Source organism: Sander lucioperca, chromosome 4, assembly GCF_008315115.2.
Source record: "Sander lucioperca isolate FBNREF2018 chromosome 4, SLUC_FBN_1.2, whole genome shotgun sequence".
NCBI classification, from domain to species: domain Eukaryota; kingdom Metazoa; phylum Chordata; class Actinopteri; order Perciformes; family Percidae; genus Sander; species Sander lucioperca.
Window position 1 is genome coordinate 5209525 of NC_050176.1, and position 19193 is coordinate 5228717.

The 19193-nt window shown below is 42.3% G+C and overlaps 1 protein-coding gene across 29 annotated transcripts in view; it reads left to right on the top strand.

Moving 5' to 3' along the window:
- rims1b (regulating synaptic membrane exocytosis 1b) overlaps positions 1-19193 on the top strand; it is a 92490-nt gene that overhangs the window by 64025 nt on the left and 9272 nt on the right. For 10 of the 29 annotated variants that reach the window (XM_036000698.1, XM_036000704.1, XM_036000697.1 and 7 more), the window contains 10 exons: positions 1417-1536; positions 2405-2494; positions 2856-2860; positions 4131-4191; positions 7182-7295; positions 8580-8686; positions 10139-10242; positions 10417-10577; positions 11897-12046; positions 15981-16195. In XM_036000698.1, coding sequence (XP_035856591.1) covers positions 1417-1536; positions 2405-2494; positions 2856-2860; positions 4131-4191; positions 7182-7295; positions 8580-8686; positions 10139-10242; positions 10417-10577; positions 11897-12046; positions 15981-16195 — 1127 coding nt within the window. Of the gene's footprint in view, positions 1-1416; positions 1537-2404; positions 2495-2855; positions 2861-3529; positions 3617-4130; positions 4192-7181; positions 7296-8579; positions 8687-10138; positions 10243-10416; positions 10578-11896; positions 12047-15980; positions 16196-19193 lie in introns of all 29 variants that reach the window. The other 19 variants (XM_036000709.1, XM_036000712.1, XM_036000713.1 and 16 more) reach the window with 11 other exon arrangements.

Sequence of the window (19193 nt, forward strand, 5' to 3'; positions counted from 1 at the left end):
CGTACACACGTTCCACCAAAAACAAGTTCCTTCCCAAGACTATTTTGTAGAGGCACCATCGCTCCGTCCGGCGCTAAGCGCCGCCCAAGACGATTGTGATTGGCTTAAAGAAATACCAATAAACCAGAGCACGTTTTTCTCCCATCCCAGAATGCTGTGTGGACTAGCCAGACCCTCCTCCGCAGCACTGTGGAGGAAGGTCTGGCTATGTGAGACTATGAACACAGTAAACATTATACCTGCAAAACATCAGCATATTAATATTGTCACTGTTAGCATGTTTATTTATTTATTTTTATTTATTTATTATTTCAGGACAATGCACATTTAATGAACATGTACAGCAGTACACGTAAAAGTGCCAGATTGTAGCTCAAGGGCTAATTTCCAGCTGTAGTTTCTTCTTCTGCACCAAGCGAGCGCCCTTAACTTTATGTAAATGCTATACTAAGTTGCTGGTGTACCTTGTAGTAATGGCTGCCTGGAAATTAGTCAAAAACATCTGGAATGGTTTGGAAATGGTCAGCATAATGTAAAGAATACGTGAGTTGCAGTTAATAGCTAAAACATGCAAAAGCACCAGTATTGTCCTTTAATGTATTTATCAGATGTTGATCCTAGAATATTAGTGCATATTAATATTTAGCATACTTTTTCTCTACCTCTGAACTGGCATTAAAAACACATAATCATCAGTCATATTTACTGTAATGCCTCATTCTCGGCCATGTAGCTACTGGACAGACAGACCTTCTGTAGAAGTCATTTCCTCCATTTCTCTCTGTTGTACTCTAATCCTTTTCATGCCACTCTTATACATTTTATAGATCTACTGTAGCTTGGTTTTTCCTCGCCACGTGCCGCCTCGGCGGCTTTATAACTGTAGATTGTGTTATATAATCAGCATTACATGTAATCTCCCCATATATGTGTGTGGGGTCAATCCACAGAGAGGGCAAGAGGAACTATCTCTACACTCTTATGTAATGATTTCCTCCCTCTGAAATCACAGACAGGAAGATGCAGTTTATCTCAAGTCTTCCTTAAGTCAGTTGCTGTGTGTGGCGTGTTTCCGGTCATCACCAGCAACACGGAGCAGCCACATCTCTATTCTATGGCTATCTAATCTTAGGGTTTTTTTTGAGAATACTCCCTTTTTTTTCTGAGCTACAACGTTAACTGGCAACCACATTTTTTGTTGCATCATTTTGTGACAATGTGAATGATGCTTCTCTGTCTCTCCTAATCATTTGCAAAAAGCCTGCGCCGTTTCATGCTTGTGTTTTCTTCCCCCTTCAGTTACTTTGCTCTGCTTCTTTCAGTCAGCTGCATGTGTCATTTTTTTCTTTTTCTTTGCCTTTCCCTTTTGCACGCCGGCCTTTCCCCACCTCTCGTGGGCGGGGCTCTGGCGTACAGCTCCACCCTCCCCGCATGCCTAAAGAGCAAGCCGTACCACCGGCGGGAAGGGGGCAGCACCATGCCTCGTAGCATCCTTACACACCGTGTGCTCAGGTTCACTGATGAGGTCACGGTTAGGTAAGACCATACACGCTTCACGCACCATCTCCTCCCTCGTCCTCCCTCCCCCCTAGAACCTTTTCTTTCTCCCTTTTTTTTTTCGGGCGACAACGCACATAGCAGAGGCTTAAGCATGTCCTGGCAGAGCATTAAACAAACACTAAACTCCTAAGCCCTTGCTGCCATCCGTTTAAAGGCATTTGGGCCTGAAAAAATGATGTGCAATGTCATGCGATGACACGGAGCCGACCATCTGTTGGAAGTAAGCGTTGTCACGGCGCAGCATTACGCGACAAACATACAGCTTGCGAGCGTATGCAAGCGCAGAGTAAACTCAAACACTGGCTTGCTTCTCTGCTCTTCACTCATTCACCCCCTCCTCGCACACTTACAAGCAGCCCCACCCTCTCCCACTTAGACCTGGTTCCCATGGCAACTCACCAACCTTCCATCTGAGTGGTCTCGCAGTGTATGGCCACGAGGAATGACTGGCTATGATAAATGTAGTTACAGCATCAGAGCCATTACATGTTACTGCACTGTCTGATGGCCTTCCTTATTCTCTCTGTGTCTCTCCCTCCTTCCCTCCATCTCCTCTTTGCCTCTTTTTTTTCTCAATTTGACTTCACACTGTCCTCCCCTTTTCTCACTTCTCTCTCTGTTTTCTTTTGTCTACCTCCTATTTGTTCCCCAACACTATTCACCATCTCTTCTTCCTGACACCTCTGCTTCCATCCTCTGTCCTTGTTCATCTCCTGTCTCCATCTCTGTTTCTCTGTGTGTGTGTGTGTGTGTGTGTGTGTGTGTGTGTGTGTGTGTGTGTCTCTCTCTCTCTCTCTCTCTCTCTCTCTCTCTCTCTCTCTGCTGCCATGTTGTGGCGGTGCAGCGACCTGCAGCCGTCGTTGGACAGAGCGAGGAGTGCCAGCACCACCTGTCTGAGACCAGACACCAACTTTTACTCCCCTGACAGAGACAGGTATATAAAAAAAAAATGAAAATCCACACATTGTTTTTAATGCAGGGTCGTGAGTCAAGTGAATTTAGTTTACACGTGGTTCTGATATTTTAGTTTAAAGATGAATACAGAAACAATGATCGTAGACTCTACTGAACGCCCTGCTTTCACATCTGGACTGCACGATTGAGGAATCCTCCAACATTTTAGGGTTTAGGATGCTGCACGTCTTCACGCCAGTTCATGTCATGTGTCCCTCTCATCCATGAATGAATTTGCCATTGCACACTTTGTTTTTATAGAAAAACCTGCTGTTTGAATTTGGATTTATTTTTAAATATCTATCATTTCAGTAGTGTTCTGCACAGAATACTTAGCAGAGGCAGTCTGAACAATGGCGGACCCGGTAATAGAGCTAACAAATGTGTGTAAAGTTAGATTAGGAGATTGATACCACTCCTAAATTTGTATATCAGGCTGCAGCCAACAGCCGGTTAGCTTAGCTTCACACAAGGACTGGCATCAGAGGGAAACAGCTAGCCTGTCCATAGGTAACAAAAAACACAAATTATTGTATTTACACTTCAGTTTTTGTTAAACAAATTAAATATGACATGGCAATTTGTGATTCTGACCTGCAGACAGACACTAGGCCCCCCCCCCCCCCCCTTTTTAAAAAAATTGTATGCTAAGCTAAGCTTACCGTTTCCTGGCTATTGATGATCTCATCAGACTCTTAGCAAGAAAGCAGTTAAGTATATTTTCCAAACGTGTCAAACTATTCCTTAAAATAAATACTTAAACAGCATTATCTAAGTTCCAGTATGTTTACAGCTTTTGTACAGTAAGTGCTTGGAATGCTCAGATTTCTAACGGGACTTGAAATGCTGAAATGAAAAAAAAGTCAAGCTGTCTCTTTTGACTGATATTGTGCCATAACATTTAAAGAGAATTCACAGTTTCAAAGCCTTGACTGTCCCTTTTAACTCACTGACATCCTCTCCCACTGTTCCCTACCTTTGGGATGCTCCTCCTCCCACCCTTCCGCCCCTCTAGGTGCTCCAACTCTTTGCCCCGCAAGATTCCCCCAAGCCCCAGGATCTTAGTAGAACATGTGGGCCCTGAGGAAGACAGGTACACCAGGCCTGCCCCCTCCTGCTGTCCCCAACTCTTAAAACACTAGGCTACAGCTCTGCTTGCCTGCTTGTGCCTCCGAAGCCTACCCTTTAGCCTAAAGCTCATTCTGTAGATGGTAGCGTTGCACAGATCCTCTGCCTTTTCCCCTTTTTCTGTAAATATTTGTGGTCTCTAAAGCTGTGTAATCCCTGCACCTGCCCTTTCTGCTGAGCGCCTGTTCTGAATTCCCCCACCTCTCTGGCTTGAAAGTGCTTTCTTTTCTGTTGCTGGTGGGGAAAAAAAGAATATGCAATTCTCAGCTATACTGCTTTACAAACCACACAAAAAACAAACCATAAAGTCTCAGCTTGAGCCTTTTACATTATATCCAACACATCAGTCAATATTCAGTTTTGCCATTCTGTGGGTCATCACTCTCCATACCGTGTCTCTTTTTCTTCCATCTCTCTCTCTCTCTCTCTCTCTCTCTCTCTCTCTCTCTCTCTCTCTCTGTCTGTCTCTGTGGCGGCTGTTTGCCGAAATAGCAATTCATCAGGTCCAAACTGTCAAAGGGGCAGCAAAAAAAGCCTGGAGGGGGACAGGTGAGATCACTCACTCACTCACTCACTCACTCACTCTCCCACTCACTCACTCACTCACTCACTCACTCACTCACTCACTCACTCACTCATCTCTTCTCATTACTGCCACTTTTTCTCTGCTCTCTGGGGAGGGATGATATCTACAATACAATATTTGTGCTTTGATTTTTTAATTCTAAAATAGACCTTTCCCCGATGTTGGACATTTGCTGCTTTGTAGGTTTCTAGGTGCTTGGATGTTGTGGTTTACATGGTAGAAATCAAGCTACATTCACTTAAAAAAAACTCTGGTTAGCTTAACTTAGCATTATGACTAGAAACAGCTAACCTGACTCTGTCCAAAGGTTAAAACAATATACATGTTTGTACCAGCACCCCTAAAGCTAACTAATTAACACAATATGGTGTTGATTTGTGGTTTTATAAGGGTTAATAAAGTTATCTTCTGGACTCATTTTTGACCACTTACTGGACACTTACCAGTTTGCATATAAGCGGAATCGCAGCACTGAACATGCGGTTGTAACATTAAAACACCTGATATAAAACCATTTAGACAAGCCTTAAACATTCAAATGCATTCAACACAAGATGATCCTAGTATTCATCAGTATTGTACGGACAGATTAGTGCAGGGCTTCACTAATTATTAATCCATAGAAGACACAAGAACATTTTTATTTTTGGTAAACTTATCCTCCACCTGTTATGGTGCGTGTCCATTGTCAGCGTGCTTTCCCCCGCTTCCCATTCATTTCTATGGGAGCAGCCCTGCAATGCATTGTGGTAGCGTCGCGAGGACTTTGGAGAATCGGAGCGTCGGGTCACCCTCTCCTCATTTGCATAAAGTTGTATCCAGCCAACTTTATAGAAATAAGGAGCAGCCGGCTCGGCTGGCGAAAATCTTTTAAACTGACCTTTGTCGATCTGAAACGAAGACAGATTCAGCAACTGCATGGCCTATTTCTCGCTTAAAATGTTTTCAGAAACAAGTTTCGCTGGACTGTAAAATACGAGGTCGTATTCCGAATGAGCCGCCATTATGGTCGGTTTTGAAATTCGCGGTTGTAGGAGGGTGGAGACTGTTTTCTCTGCCTGTCAGTGGTCAGTGAAGAGAAACTGGTGGCAAGCTCACTAGCGTGCAATGCTGGGAAGCGAGGGGATCCCATCCGTGAAAACAACGCATATATGGACACCCACCTTTACTGTTACATAATACACAAATGCACTTTCCTCTTGTATATATTTTAGGCATTTATGGGGTGATAAATGCTTTATCTTGGAGTGCACATATAGATTATATCCGTAGCAAATGCAACGACATTTACTTTCTTAGGAGACTGAGGTCATTTGGAGCAAACAAACAGGTCCTGTAATTATTTTTCCAATCAAAATTACAGAATGTTCTGCAGCATAGAATCAGTGAGTGGCACAGTTGTCTCTCTGTTCATCTTAAAGCTAGACTGGCTCCTCTGCTGCGGAGGATCTGCTCTAAGATCGGGGGTCAAACACTTGAGTCAAACCAGAGTTTGTGTTTTAAGTAGGCCTTCCTGTGCACACGTAGACTAAGCACTGAATGTAAAAGAGAAGTGATTCAATTAATGAAGGCTGTGCAATTAATCAAATTTTTATCCGGATATCGGCTCTTAACGATCACAAAAATAACGTAATCGAGAAAAACAATTATTTTGCACATTACATTTAGCAAGTAAACGCTTATTTTGTCTTGTGTTCACAATGAAAAAAAAAGGAAAAGTATGAAGTGGAATTTCACAGTTGAAGGTGTTTTCACTGTTAATTTGTTTAACTGTTTCACAGGTTTTTGTTCAATAAATGCAAAAAAAATTTCAAAAGTCGATGCGTAATCGTGTTAAATAATAGTGATTTAAATTGACCAAAATAATTGTGATTATGATTTTTTCCATAACTGTGCAGCCATACAATTGATTGAACTGCAGCCACTTATTCATACTGTCTGATGTAAGAGACGTTTGTATTGTTTTGCTGTTTGGTTAAATGTAATTTAAATGTGGTTAAATGGCCTAATCAAAAATTAACTTAAGAAACAACAGCTATGAAATAATGACTATATTTTGCTCAGCTAGGCCACTGCACACCAGTAGACCCCTGTACTGTATGTTGCTGCAGAGTGCACTGGCTGCATGAAATGGATGATTGTACACTGATGGTGTACGCTGTTTGCACACTCTTTTCATTACGGCCCTCTGCACAATCGAAATAGCATTACAATCCAACATGGGTTTTAGATGTGGTATAGAGGGAGGCTTGTTCTTACACTGCACTTGATCATGTACAAGACTTACTACATTTTGGCATGACTTTAGTGACATTATGACCAAGCTCACTGGATTTACCTTCCCACTAGATCCACAAATATGCTTGTAAGGGAACTTGAAAACCAATAATGCACATTTAAGAAACCTACAAAAGAAGTTTCTTACAGTAGCCCTCTGCATTGCCAGGAAGTGCATAGCCATCCCATGGAAGTCGGATTTCTATCTCCCCATTGCTAGATGGCTTTATGAAATGAAAACATGTATTCCACTTGAAAGGATCACTTATGCTCTTAGAAATGAATATAACATCTTACTCGAGATTTGGCAGCCCTGTTTGGCCTATGGGTACTTGCTGACTCATATAGCAGACCGGACCTGAATCAATATGCCACTGGTCATCAGGACAAGCTATATTGTCTCTTCACATTGCCTCTCTTTTCTTTCTTTGTTTTATTTATTTATTTGATTACCTACTCCTTTTGAGTAGGGTCTACCTCAGTTTGTAAGTGGGTGGGTCAAGGAAGGGATTCTTTCAACTGAAAATTTGAAGAAAAAAAAATATTCTAAAAAAGAAATAGCATTATTCACAGAGCCCCAAAATGAGTAACATATGTTGCATTATTATCATTTGATTTCATTTTGCTGTATTTATAAGGATTTATATTTTCATTTCTTTTTATTTGCTGACGGCAGTCGTATCCAGCCCACCTCTATCCTGAGGGGCAGTAGGGGGAGAGGGGGCCCGCTGAGGCCCTTTGGCCAGACAGCCTTGGCTGGGTCCTGCCTAAACTCACCACGGCTAGACAGGTGCATGCTACTGCCAGCACTACGCCTCCACTCCCCTCTGTGCTGGTTTCCTCTATGTCACACTGAGTGTGGTAAAACAGTATGCACAAATACCACATATACTGCAAATGTCATATCTCAAGAAGCCAAAATAATGTTAAAGTTAATTCCAAAAATGTACTTTTAACAACAGTGCCATGTTAGCTACGGAAGCCCTGAAAGGCAAGGTAAAAAAAAAAATTCTATAGCCTATACGTGCAATAAAACCTTTGTCAGTAACAAGCCAATACTTTGGCTACACCTGTTCAACAGGCATAAACATGTAGAACACCGATATTTCAGTCTGCGCTCATCCACTGCTCTGCTGCTGCTGTGTTACACAGCACAAAAAGCTAATTGCTACAAACATGCTAAAACGAAAGTTGTCTGATATGTGTTCAAACTGTTTGTCTTAGTAAGCAAATTCTTGTAAACTAAGCTATTTTTTAAGGCGAACCAGCCTCTTTTTTTCTCTCTCCCAGCGGTCCACGTGGCTAATTCTTATTCACCTAAATGTCACGTGAGTAAATATATTAATTAGCCATGTGGACTGCTGGTAAAGAAAAAAAAAAGAGGCTGGTTCGTCTCAGCAGTTGAGTTTACAACACACAGTCTCCTCGCAATATGATTTCATATACATCGCCTATCTACACTGTTTAACCCATGCCTTTGTGTTTTACAGTAGACATTTGTTGTTAACTAAGGAGGTAAAACCTTGTGTTTATGCTGCATTTGGTTAAACTTTCAATTCCCTTAGTATCATCCACTAAGCGCTTCACCACGGCTTTCTCGCCCTCAAAACAGCCTAATTAAGAAGTATATGTTTAAGTACGAGATAATATCCATGGCCAAAACAATGGCCGAAGTTTTATTTAAATTTTTTTCACCTTGCCTTACAGGGCTTCCATAGTTACCCGAGGTGGCCATATATATCTTATACTGTTACTACAAAGTGTACTAAATTTAAGGTACAATCAGGTACAAAACTGTGGATAGTAAAGTGTATTGTGTAAATGTACCATCTCAACATTGTGATACAGTAACAGGGATATATACAGAGATACTGTGCATACTGTCTGTAAACACACTCAGTGTCACCTTTACTTCTCCTGCTCCTTTACCCATTCCTCTCCTAACATCACCTTTGACCATTAATGGCCATCACTTTATTGTCCCTGTGATTCAGTGTCGGGCTTCACTTCACTACAGTGATGAACGCGGTTCTAATAATGTGTTTTCGATGTGCTTTATGTTCCCGTCTGTCAGAGCACACCCTCATGGCAGCCCCTCCTCTCCAACGGGGACTCCCTCATCAGGTCGCAGGGGCAGGCAGCTGCCTCAGCTCCCCGCAAAAAGCAGCAGTATAGAGCAAGGTATGTTGTCTGCCAGGATGGACGTTTGATTGCCGGATCATCATGGGTGGTGGGTCATGTAAGCACATAGTCTATATCGACGACCTTTCATTTCCGGGATTGTTCAGGTGCTGCCGGAAATTCTGCCAGATGTCCCTAATTTTCAGCTGGGTGTCCGTCACCTTCCACTTTCTTTGTGTTGTAATTTTAAACTCCGGTGGATTTATGAGGACTATGGTTAACTGCTCAGACCCTCCTCCACAGCGCTGTGGAGGAATGTCTGGCAAAGCGACACTAGTTAGTACGTTATAATGCCAAATTACATTTAGTTCTTCTGGTAGAGACACAAACACACATCTCAGAAATAGGTACAGCGTGCAAAGACAAATTTAGTTTAACCATTAATGCTAACTGCTGCTCATGAGGCTGTGAGCTCAAGGTAACATTAGGAACGGTGGAAGAGGCAAATCTGTATCCACAGAAATATCATTTGATAGTTCTTTACTCATGCAACAGTAATACATTGGGCCTCATAACCAAAACCCCAAACTCTTCACAGTTGTCCTGAGTCAAACAGCATTTCAAAAGAATATGCATTGCTTGTTTTAGCTGACGTATAGCTGCCAGATGGGTGGGGTTTAATGTAGAGAATGTTAATGTACAGTCAATAACAGGTGTAGTTGCCATTTTCTGACAGCTTATCATCCCAAACACAACTCAGAAGCTAATTATATTTGTTCCCAGTGTTGATTGTAAGCGTTTGTGCCTGACTCTCCTACTGTAGCATTCATCATGAGGGCACTTGTGTGCCATCAGTGCACATCATGCTCCATCTAGTGTCAGAAACCAGATCCTGCATCTACAAGATACTCCCTGTAGTCTCTCTTATTGGGAACAAACTACTGTATTTTTTTATTATTATTATTATTATTTTTTATTGGACAAGACAGAACAAACGTGTGCTAATAAATAACAACATCAAACAATGACAAGGGAAACAAACCATAGGGGTCATAGTGATATAAAAAACAGTGAAGAATTAAGTTGAATTATAGAATTATTTGGATTGGGAGGGGAAGATGGTGAAAGATGTAGAAGAGAAGAAAATAAAAAAAATAATAAAATAACAATGCATAGGTTCAATTGGTTAAATAAAGAGAAGAAAATAAGGCATAGTACTTGCTAATTATAGTTTTAGTCAATGTAAATGACTACCGTAATGTGGATACTAAACTTAAAAAAATTATATTTCAATATTAATAATAACAATAATAATAATAGTAGTACTAAAAAAAAAAAAGGGGTGGAGGGGGGACTAGAGAGGGCCCCCGCAAACGCCCATAACCCCACGCAGCACAACCAGGTGCCCCAGTCGGGGACTTGTGGGGCCGGCATGCAGGAGAAATCTCTTTGTGATTTATTTATTTGTTTGTTAATTATTTTCCCCATTTGAAAATTTTTCCTTTGTCTCAGCCCTTGCAGTAGAGGAGCGAGCCCGGCAGCTGCAGATGAAAGTACATTCCTACCGGCCTTCAGCCTCCCACGACCCAGAGACGGACCTCAAGACCAAACGGGAGGTCAGCATCTAAACCTTTTCCAGTCCTGCTTCGGATCCCCTCCTTCTCCTCCTCCTCCTCCTCCTCCTCCTCCTGCACTTGATAAATGATATACTGTATGTCTATTTTTCATCATAATTTTGAGCTCAATCCTCATTTCTCTCCCACCCCCTGCCCCTTCGTCTCTGCCCCTAGATGTACGCAGAGCAGAGGCGAAGCAGCGACAACATGTCGGCCAGATCGTCAGACAGCGATATGAGCGACGTGTCGGCCCTCTCCCGTGCCAGCAGTGCCTCTCGCCTCAGTAGCACCAGCTACATGTCCATCCAATCAGAACGCCCCGGAGGACGACTCAGGTCAGTCGTCATTAGCTATTGGTCAGGTGATCAGTTTAGATGTTAAAGCTTCTGTGGATTTCAGTCAGTCCATCCCTTTTTTTTTATTACAGTCATCTATCCACATACAGTCAGTTCACCCCTTTTTAAATGTTTGGGTGATTGGTTGTTATATCTTATATCAGGCCCTAACCACTTTGGTGCCCTAGGCAAGTTTTGGTTTTTGTCGTTTTTCTTCATCGACGTTCTTTTCGCTTTATTCAAGATTTTTGTTGGGGGTTTTTTGGACATTTTTTGTCCTTTTACAACGCTTTTTTTCAGCATTTCTTATGTTTTTTTCTTTGGCTATGTTCAGACTGCAGGCAAAAGTGGCCCAAATCTTTTTTTTTTGGGGTCAAGTGACCAGGTCAGACTTCTTCAGAAGTAGTGTGAACACTCAAATCTTTTTTTCAAATCAGATTTAGACCACTTCCACATGTGGTCCTGAATCAGACCCAGGTCAGATTTTTTTTTTTTTTTTACAATGTGGCCACAGTGTGAACAACCGAGGAGGATTTGATGCGACTTTTACGTCAATCTACATCGACATTTGTCACAATTATGCACCGGCGGCAGTTAGCCCTAGACACAGACAGTAAAATTAAAAACTTGACTAGGCCTACAAAATGGAGAACAGTGATGGAGCAAGTCAATGGAGGGAGAGTGAGGTGTTAGACCTAATTAGTGTATGGGGAGATACTTCAATTAAATCAAAACTAGAAGGATCATACCATAACCGTCTCCTCCTCAGCACCTGTTATGTTAATGTTACGTCTGCCATTACACACACATTTTGAAATAAAAGTTAAAATGATTACTTCCTCCATAACCTCCCTAACTTTAGTGCGACAGCGTGCTGCATCTGATGTCATTCTTATTGTTCTTTTGTGCATGCGGGTCAGTTCGAAACCACAAACCGTTCACACTGGAATCTGATATAGGCCACATTTTAAAAGGTAATGTGAACAGCCAAAAAAATCGGATCTGAGCAAAAAAATCCGAATTAAGCATTAAGACTTGCGGTGTGAACGTAACCTAAGTTGCTTTTTCCAGTTGCCTATACTGCCTATGCCACGAGCCGGCCCTGTTTTATATGCATGCTAATCACATTGTGTGTCTTTCTGTTTTAATTATGCATGCTGCATGTTTCTGTCCTCCTGCATGCTCTATCTCCTCTCTCCTCCACACACACACACACACACACACACACACACACACACACACACACACACACACACACACACACACGCATACGTAAAAACATACACTGAATGGTGAAAATCCAAACAAACTGAACTCAGATCCAAGTCATTAGAGGAGGAGAAAAAAGACAGGAGGATCTCGTGGGGGGTGAATGGAGAGGAGGAGAGGAGGTCGACAGGAAAGAGACGTTTCTCTGCAGAGTTGAAGCGCAGGAGACACACTGTAGCCGGAGACACCAGGGAGTCCAGGTAAAGAGCCAGAGATCCCAAATGGGGAATTCACAGATGATGGCAGACCATCCATCATCTTACTGTACAACCAGTTCACTTCTCCCAAGATAGAATCCCTATATCCCCCAAAACTCGACGGAAGTTTTTTAATGGTAGCAATTATCTTTGTATGGAAGTAATTACATTTTTTTGCTTGCATCCTCCAAGGGAGGTCAGAGGTCAGCTCCAACTTGTATTGCATTGTATGCAATTATTTTGCATTATGGAAAATGTAGGATGCAGTTGTTTTTAACTTGAACCATAAAACCATTTAATTTTAACCACTGGTTTTATTCTCCCAAAAGTCCCCCAGCTTGATGAAGGTGCAACTCTGAATGGCCATATACATTAGTTGTTAAACAGCATTTCTGAAATAAAAAGACTTAATTAAAATCAAATTAAATAAACTCTTCTTCTGAATAAAAAAAAAAAAAAAACACTTATAGAATTTAATTGAATTATTTTCAGCTTGATAGGTTTTCTTTATGCAGCATTAAACAAGAATAAGGTTTTACAAATTTGCGGTCCCAACTTTTTTTTTGAGGAATATATAAATAAACGACTGTAGATTTTTTTTTAAAGCAAAAAATCGCTAACAAAAAATGTCAAAACCATAATTCCAAATGAAATAAAACCTAAACTACACATTTGCAGAAAAAATCTATCAAGTCCAGCTGAGCTGAAATCAATAATTAAAGGGTAGATAAAAAATAAAAACTCCTGTTCTCTTTCTGTGTGCACACACACACACACGCACGCACGCACGCACACACACACACACACACACACACACACACACACACACACACACACGCCCCTGACCAGTAGCAGTGCACTGACAGGGACAAATGAGCCTATCCCAGCAGTCCTCAGCTGGCCCAGAGGTGATGGAGTGCAGCTTATTAGCTGGCTAATGTATGGAGGTCTGGGACGAGGAGAGAGAGGGCCCCCGTCTTTATGGCCTCACCACAGATCAATCCAAACGGAGCGTTAGAAAAGCACAGCCCCACGGCCTTTGGCACACTTTCTAGAGTTGGAGGTGAGAGAGAGGGACAGAGAGTATGTGTGAAAGAGAGAGACTCGCATCTAATTATTATTGAATTGTATTATCCTTGATGCTTTGGCAATATTTTTTTCTGACATCCATGCCAATAGAGCAATTTGAATTTGAAATTTGAGACAGAGACCGAGGGACCAGGACAGAGAGAGACAGAGTGAAGAGAGAGAGGGAGACAGGGAGGAACAGAGAAAGAGAGAGACAGACAGAGGCAGAGGGAGCAGGACAGAGAGAGAGACAGAGTGAAAGAGAGAAAGAGACAGTGAAAGAGAGAGAGAGAGAGACAGAGATGTGAAAGAGACAGTGGGGACTTGTTTGACTGTTGAAAAAAAGAGATTTTCTTCTTTATTGAACATTTGTCAATTAGAAAAAACAAGCACTATCACAAACATAAGGCCAAAAGTATGTGGACACTCAAACATACAGTAACGGGATCAGTGAACCGTAAAATGCAAATTTGAATTAAAAAAAAGCAGACGGTGGTCGGTCAGTTTCAGAAGGCCTGTAATGTAATGTTTCTCTATACGGTAACTCAGACAGGAGGTCAGTTTTTAGAGAGACAGGGGGAAGGAATTAATAATCCAAGGATGTACAAGGATGGCTGCCCTCAGGTTAGTTCTCCCTCAGAGTGGGATATTAATATCTGTATTCAGTGGATACGCTCCCATCTGCTTCGGGCCAGTTTGATGATAGGTTATGGAAGTGACTGAGAACATACAGATGAATGGAAACAGAGGTGGCATTGACACTGCAACCCTTCCTACGTGTTCTTCTGTTACCTACAGTCATGTGAAAAAATTAGGACACCCATGCTAAAGTTGACTAAAAAGAGGAATAAAAAAATCATCTTTTGGAAATTGATCTTAATGCCTTAATTCAAAAAATTATGAAAAATCCAATCTTTGAGGACTCCAATTTTCTTTGTGAATGAATAATGTATCGTAAATAAAAAAAATGTTCTTCCTTAAAATACAGGGGGCATAAGTAAGTACACCCCTATGTTAAATTCCCATAGACGCAGGCAGATTTTTATTTTTAAAGGCCAGTTATTTCATGGATCCAGGATTTGTTCACATGACTGTATGTTCTTCACCCTTAAATCCCGCCTGCTTGATATGCCTTTATGTCTGATACACTGCTCCTTGTCAATTTACTTACAAATACTTAAATCATTGTAATCGTTGTATTTGTTTACATAATATACTTAGTATCACTTGCCTTTGGATGAAAATGGGATTTCAAAAGGTTGACCTTTCAGAATAAAACCCCACAAAAGGTACTTTTTCTTGCTGATATCTATACATTTTTTAAATGACAAAATATTGCTGGGCATTAGTTTAGTTACAGTCCATCTTTTATAAAAAGTCAAACACAACAATATATTAAACAACTGATATTTTTGTATATGTTACACACATTTTACATATCAATTTGCATTTTGTACACTATTGTTTGGCATTTTTGTTACATTTAGCCCTTGTTTTCTGTGCCTGTGTATGTTTGTGCAATCCCCTCTGCATGTCTCAGATCCCTGCGACCCCTCCTTGCATGCATCCTGTGTTGTGACTGCCGGGACCCCCTCCGTCCTGCAGACCCGGATCCTCCCCTCCCATCCCTTCCCTCTGCTGCACGCCCTTCCTTAACCCCCCTGCAGGGGGCGGTGGAGAGGCCTCAAACCAGCCTCCCCCTTCCCAGTCGCTCACTGGATCCCCTGGGCCACAGGACTTTGGCTGTCAGGGGCCCACTGGGAGCGGGGGCTCTGGGTGATAGGGGCAGCGTAGCTGGGCTCTCCTGCAGCACTTTGACCCCCTCTGAGGGGATGGACATGCGGCAGCTCCTCCGAACCCCTAGGAGGCAGCATCCCGCGCAGGGCAGCTTCTGTCAGCGTGGACTGGCTTGTTTGAGAAGAATGAACTTTAATACATGATATGATCATCAGCTTTGGACTGCTAGAACATTTAACCATAACCAGGATGCTCTCTTTAGAACTAAATATCTTTCTCTAGAGAGTTGTAGCCCAGATGACAGCACAATTATGTTACATCAAACCACAAAACACTGTTTGTGTTTGAGTAATTTGATAGGATATGTCCCTTGTCTGTCATCATCATTTCCCTTCTTTGGGATTCCAGGTGTATACTCTGTTATTAAATGCACACGTTGTGTGATTAAAGGAGACCTATTATGCTTTTCTGTATTTCCTGTCATATCTAGTATAATGTTACAATGTGGGATGTTCATGTTAAACGTGGCCAAAGCTTCAAATAATTCAAATAATGAGGTAAACGTATTTAAAAGAAATCCCTGTGAGCCCAAACCTCAGATTTCCCACTGTTCTGAATGCTGCGGTTTCAACAGTTTTTTTCTACTCCGTATCATGTCATACTGAGTAGGGTTTCTATTTAATTTCTCCCAAATTTTGGACAACATTCCTGCTGGAACTCGTCCGGTTGTGTAATATCTGGTTTAGAAGACTTTATTGATGCTATATACTCAGTACGGACTGTACAGAGGCAGCGACAGCAGATCAGGAAAAACTGACCAATCAGAGCTTACTGTCTCAGACAGAGGGGGAATACAGGTGCAGCAGCCATGGGCAGTATGAGAACATATACATATACATGTTCTAGTTGAAACAAAGAATACAAGGAAGAACCTGAAAAACGGTAAATAACAGGTCTCCTTTAAACATAAATTCTCAAGTCAGTTTGAAATGTTACAATTATCATCATCTACCGCTTCTTGTCAACAACTCTGTTTATAAAGGTACAGTACAGAGGGAGTTACAGAGACCATAATAACATCCCTGCTCCATTACACCAGATCACAATGTCACTCAGTGTCTTCTCTCTCCAGTCGGCAGCTACGATCGGCGGGCCGCAGCATGCTGAAGAGCTCCAGTGTGAGTGGAGAGATCTACACCCAGGAGCGCACCGACGGCAGCCAATCAGACACAGCTCTGGGCACGGTGGGCGGCGGCAGCAAGAAGAGACGCTCCAGCCTCAGCGCGCGGGTGGTGGCCATCGTCGGCAACCGTCGCAGCCGCAGCACTTCACAGATCAGTGGCCCTGGTGAGTTGCCATGGCAACCCTGACATAGCCAGTGGTGACTGTATATCCCACTAGTTATGTGTGATATGAATGTGGCAAATCTCTTTCCAAAAAAATAGGACAGACGCTAAATATTATCATGTACTTCATGATGTGATGTCAAATACTTCATTTATTGGAATAAAAGGTAAATGTTCACAATACTGCGAGAACGTCTCAACAGATACGTTGACCTTTAGTAGTCTCAGTGACGATTAACATGCTTGGTCAGGTGCCTTTGGCGTTGTTATTGACTGTTAAACTCTCCTTTAGCGTCATAGCTATAAGTGCTTTATCTAAACGGCACTGGCTCGAGAACTATGGGCGTCACTTTAGACACAGTTAAAGGACAATTCTTCATGCTAATTGAATGTGTCTGTAGCTTTTAACAAGCTATCGCAAACCAGTGGTTAGCTGCTAGCGCTAGATTTCGGGGGACATGGTAAATCGCTATTTCTACACAACTAACAAGGCTCAAAATAGCACCACACTTCAACGGTACCATAATGAGGGTCCGTACATGTAAACCGAAGCATTGAGAACTTTGTAAGTGTACATGCGGGCGCCATCTTGGAAAACAGTCATGAGCAGTCGAACGACTAACGCCGTGCAACCAGTAACCAGTAACATAGCTCAAACACAGCGTTCGTGATTCGACTGCTCATGACTGTTTTCCAAGATGGCGCCCGCATGTAAACATGAACGCTACTGTCTTTATCATCTGTCTTTTTAATAAACTGTCTGTACACTTGCCTCTCAGTGCCCCGAAAGCTAGCGTTAGCAGCTAACCACCGGTTTGCGGTAGCTTGTTTCAATTATCATTCGATTAGCATGAAAACATGTCCCAGAGAACGTTTGACTCGGTACACATATGTTATTAACCCCTGGGTTCATTCTGCACTGTAATTGTCCTTTAAGGTTTAGGAAAAGATTGTGGGTGGGCTTATAAAATGAACGTTTCAGTGACACGCGGAACAAGAATGGAGCACGAATCCCGGTCTCCTGGGTGAAAGTCCTGTGTAGTTTGACCCATCCACCACCCCAGCCAGCCTCCCTGCGTGAAATTTCGGTCTTGTATACTACTCGCTACCGTTGTTGCTCTTCACATGCCGCGGAGCTGCTGCTCTGCCCGGTACGTTCCATACAGACGCTGAGGGTTGCTTATTGCGTCGTATCTGACGCTGAGAGACACTGACCAAGTGTCCGTATTTTACGAGTTGGGAGTGAGAACGGGTTGAAATCCCATACATTTTTATCCATAAGGATTTGTATTATTAGCCATACTGTCTAAACCATCCAAGGTAGATTACCACAAGCCCCGAGATTGTGACACTAAGGTTTATGTCTCCTTTAGAAGCCACAAGTCCATATGAAAGCAGTGTGAGAAAGATAAAGTGTTTTTTGAAGATTAAAGCATGTAAACATGTTCCAGTACAAAAACAAAATACAAGCATGAACCTTAAAAAATGCTATATAATATATATAATCACCTTTAAGTCTGGCCTGCACACTTTTTAAAATGTTTCTCTTGTTTTTTAGCAAGGCTGCTGATAAATAGCATAAGAATGCCAGATGTGAACTGCGCACGTTGCAGTTAACGGTCAGCGCCTCAACCCCTTAGCCACAAAGGCGCTCCCAAAATGTCCTTTCTAACCCTAAAAGAAAGATTGACCCATAGCACAGACCAAAGAGTTGGGCAGCTAATGTTAATTTAAGGCAACTGTTAGCTGTCTCATCTGCAGGGACAAGGTTTCTGTTGTGAAATGAGTTTTAACCTTCACCAAACTCAGTCATATTGGGGACATATATTGAGTCCCCCCAACTTAAAGCATTCATGCATAACCTACTCCGTTACATTCGAGCCATTGCCAAATGAGTTGATACAAAGCTAATTAAGACTCTACACAACTCTCTCTGTATTTCTTAATATGGCTATGTTCAGAAGATTGTGCAACAGATTATCACTCCCATCACGTAAAATACGGATGCTTGGTCAGGTGCCTTTGGCGTTGTTACTGACGCTAAAAGTCTCCTTTAGCGTCATATCTAAACGTGCTTTATCTAAACGCGCTTAATCGGAACTATTGGCGTCACCTTTGACGCAGTTAGGTTAAGGAATAGGTCGTGGGTGGGCTTACGTTTCCATGACACGCGGGAAGAACGGACAGTTGGGTTTAGGAAAAGAAGAACGGGACGGTTTGTTTTAGGAAGAGAAGAACGGACAGTTGGGTTTAGGAAGAGAAGAAAGTGATGGTTGGGTTTAGTAATACAAGAAAGCGATGGTTGGGTTTAGGAAACGTGACATGCGGGACACAATCCCCGTTCTCCTTGGTGAAAGTCCTGTGTTGTTTGACCCACCCACCACCCCAACCAACCTCACTATGCGGACTTTCGGCCTTTCATACTACTCGCTACCGTAGTCGCTCTTAGTGCTACGTCATCTTCAAACCCCGTGGAGCTGCTGGTCTCCCTGGTGCGTTCTACAAACATGCTGAAGGGCGCTTTTTTCGTAGCTTCAGACGCTGACAGCCACTATCCAAACGTCCGTATTTAACGAGTTCGGAGTGAGAACGGGTTGGATTGTGTCGTCCGGCTACTTTCGCGCCCAGAAACTCAAGTGAAGATAATGACCTCTTCTGAAGAGTCCATCATGTTTTTTTAATCCTTTGTTTCCTCCTTGGCTACTAGCAACTGTGTGGAAGAGGGGTGGGGGCGGTGCGTGATCACGGAAGGCTTGTATCATGTGGACGTGCCAACAGTGTTGTTGTCATTACTTAGAATTCCTCATGGGGGCGACAGAAACTACGCACTATAGCTTTAATGGAAGGGCCATGCTAAATCACTGGAGATATTTGAATACGTTTGGTCATTTTCAACAGGGCAACCAGAGCAGAGATTTCATATCCATGAAAGTTTACAGGTGCTGGAGGAAAAATGGGAATGGCTGATTTATGCACAAAATAGGCCAATTTTGTTGTTC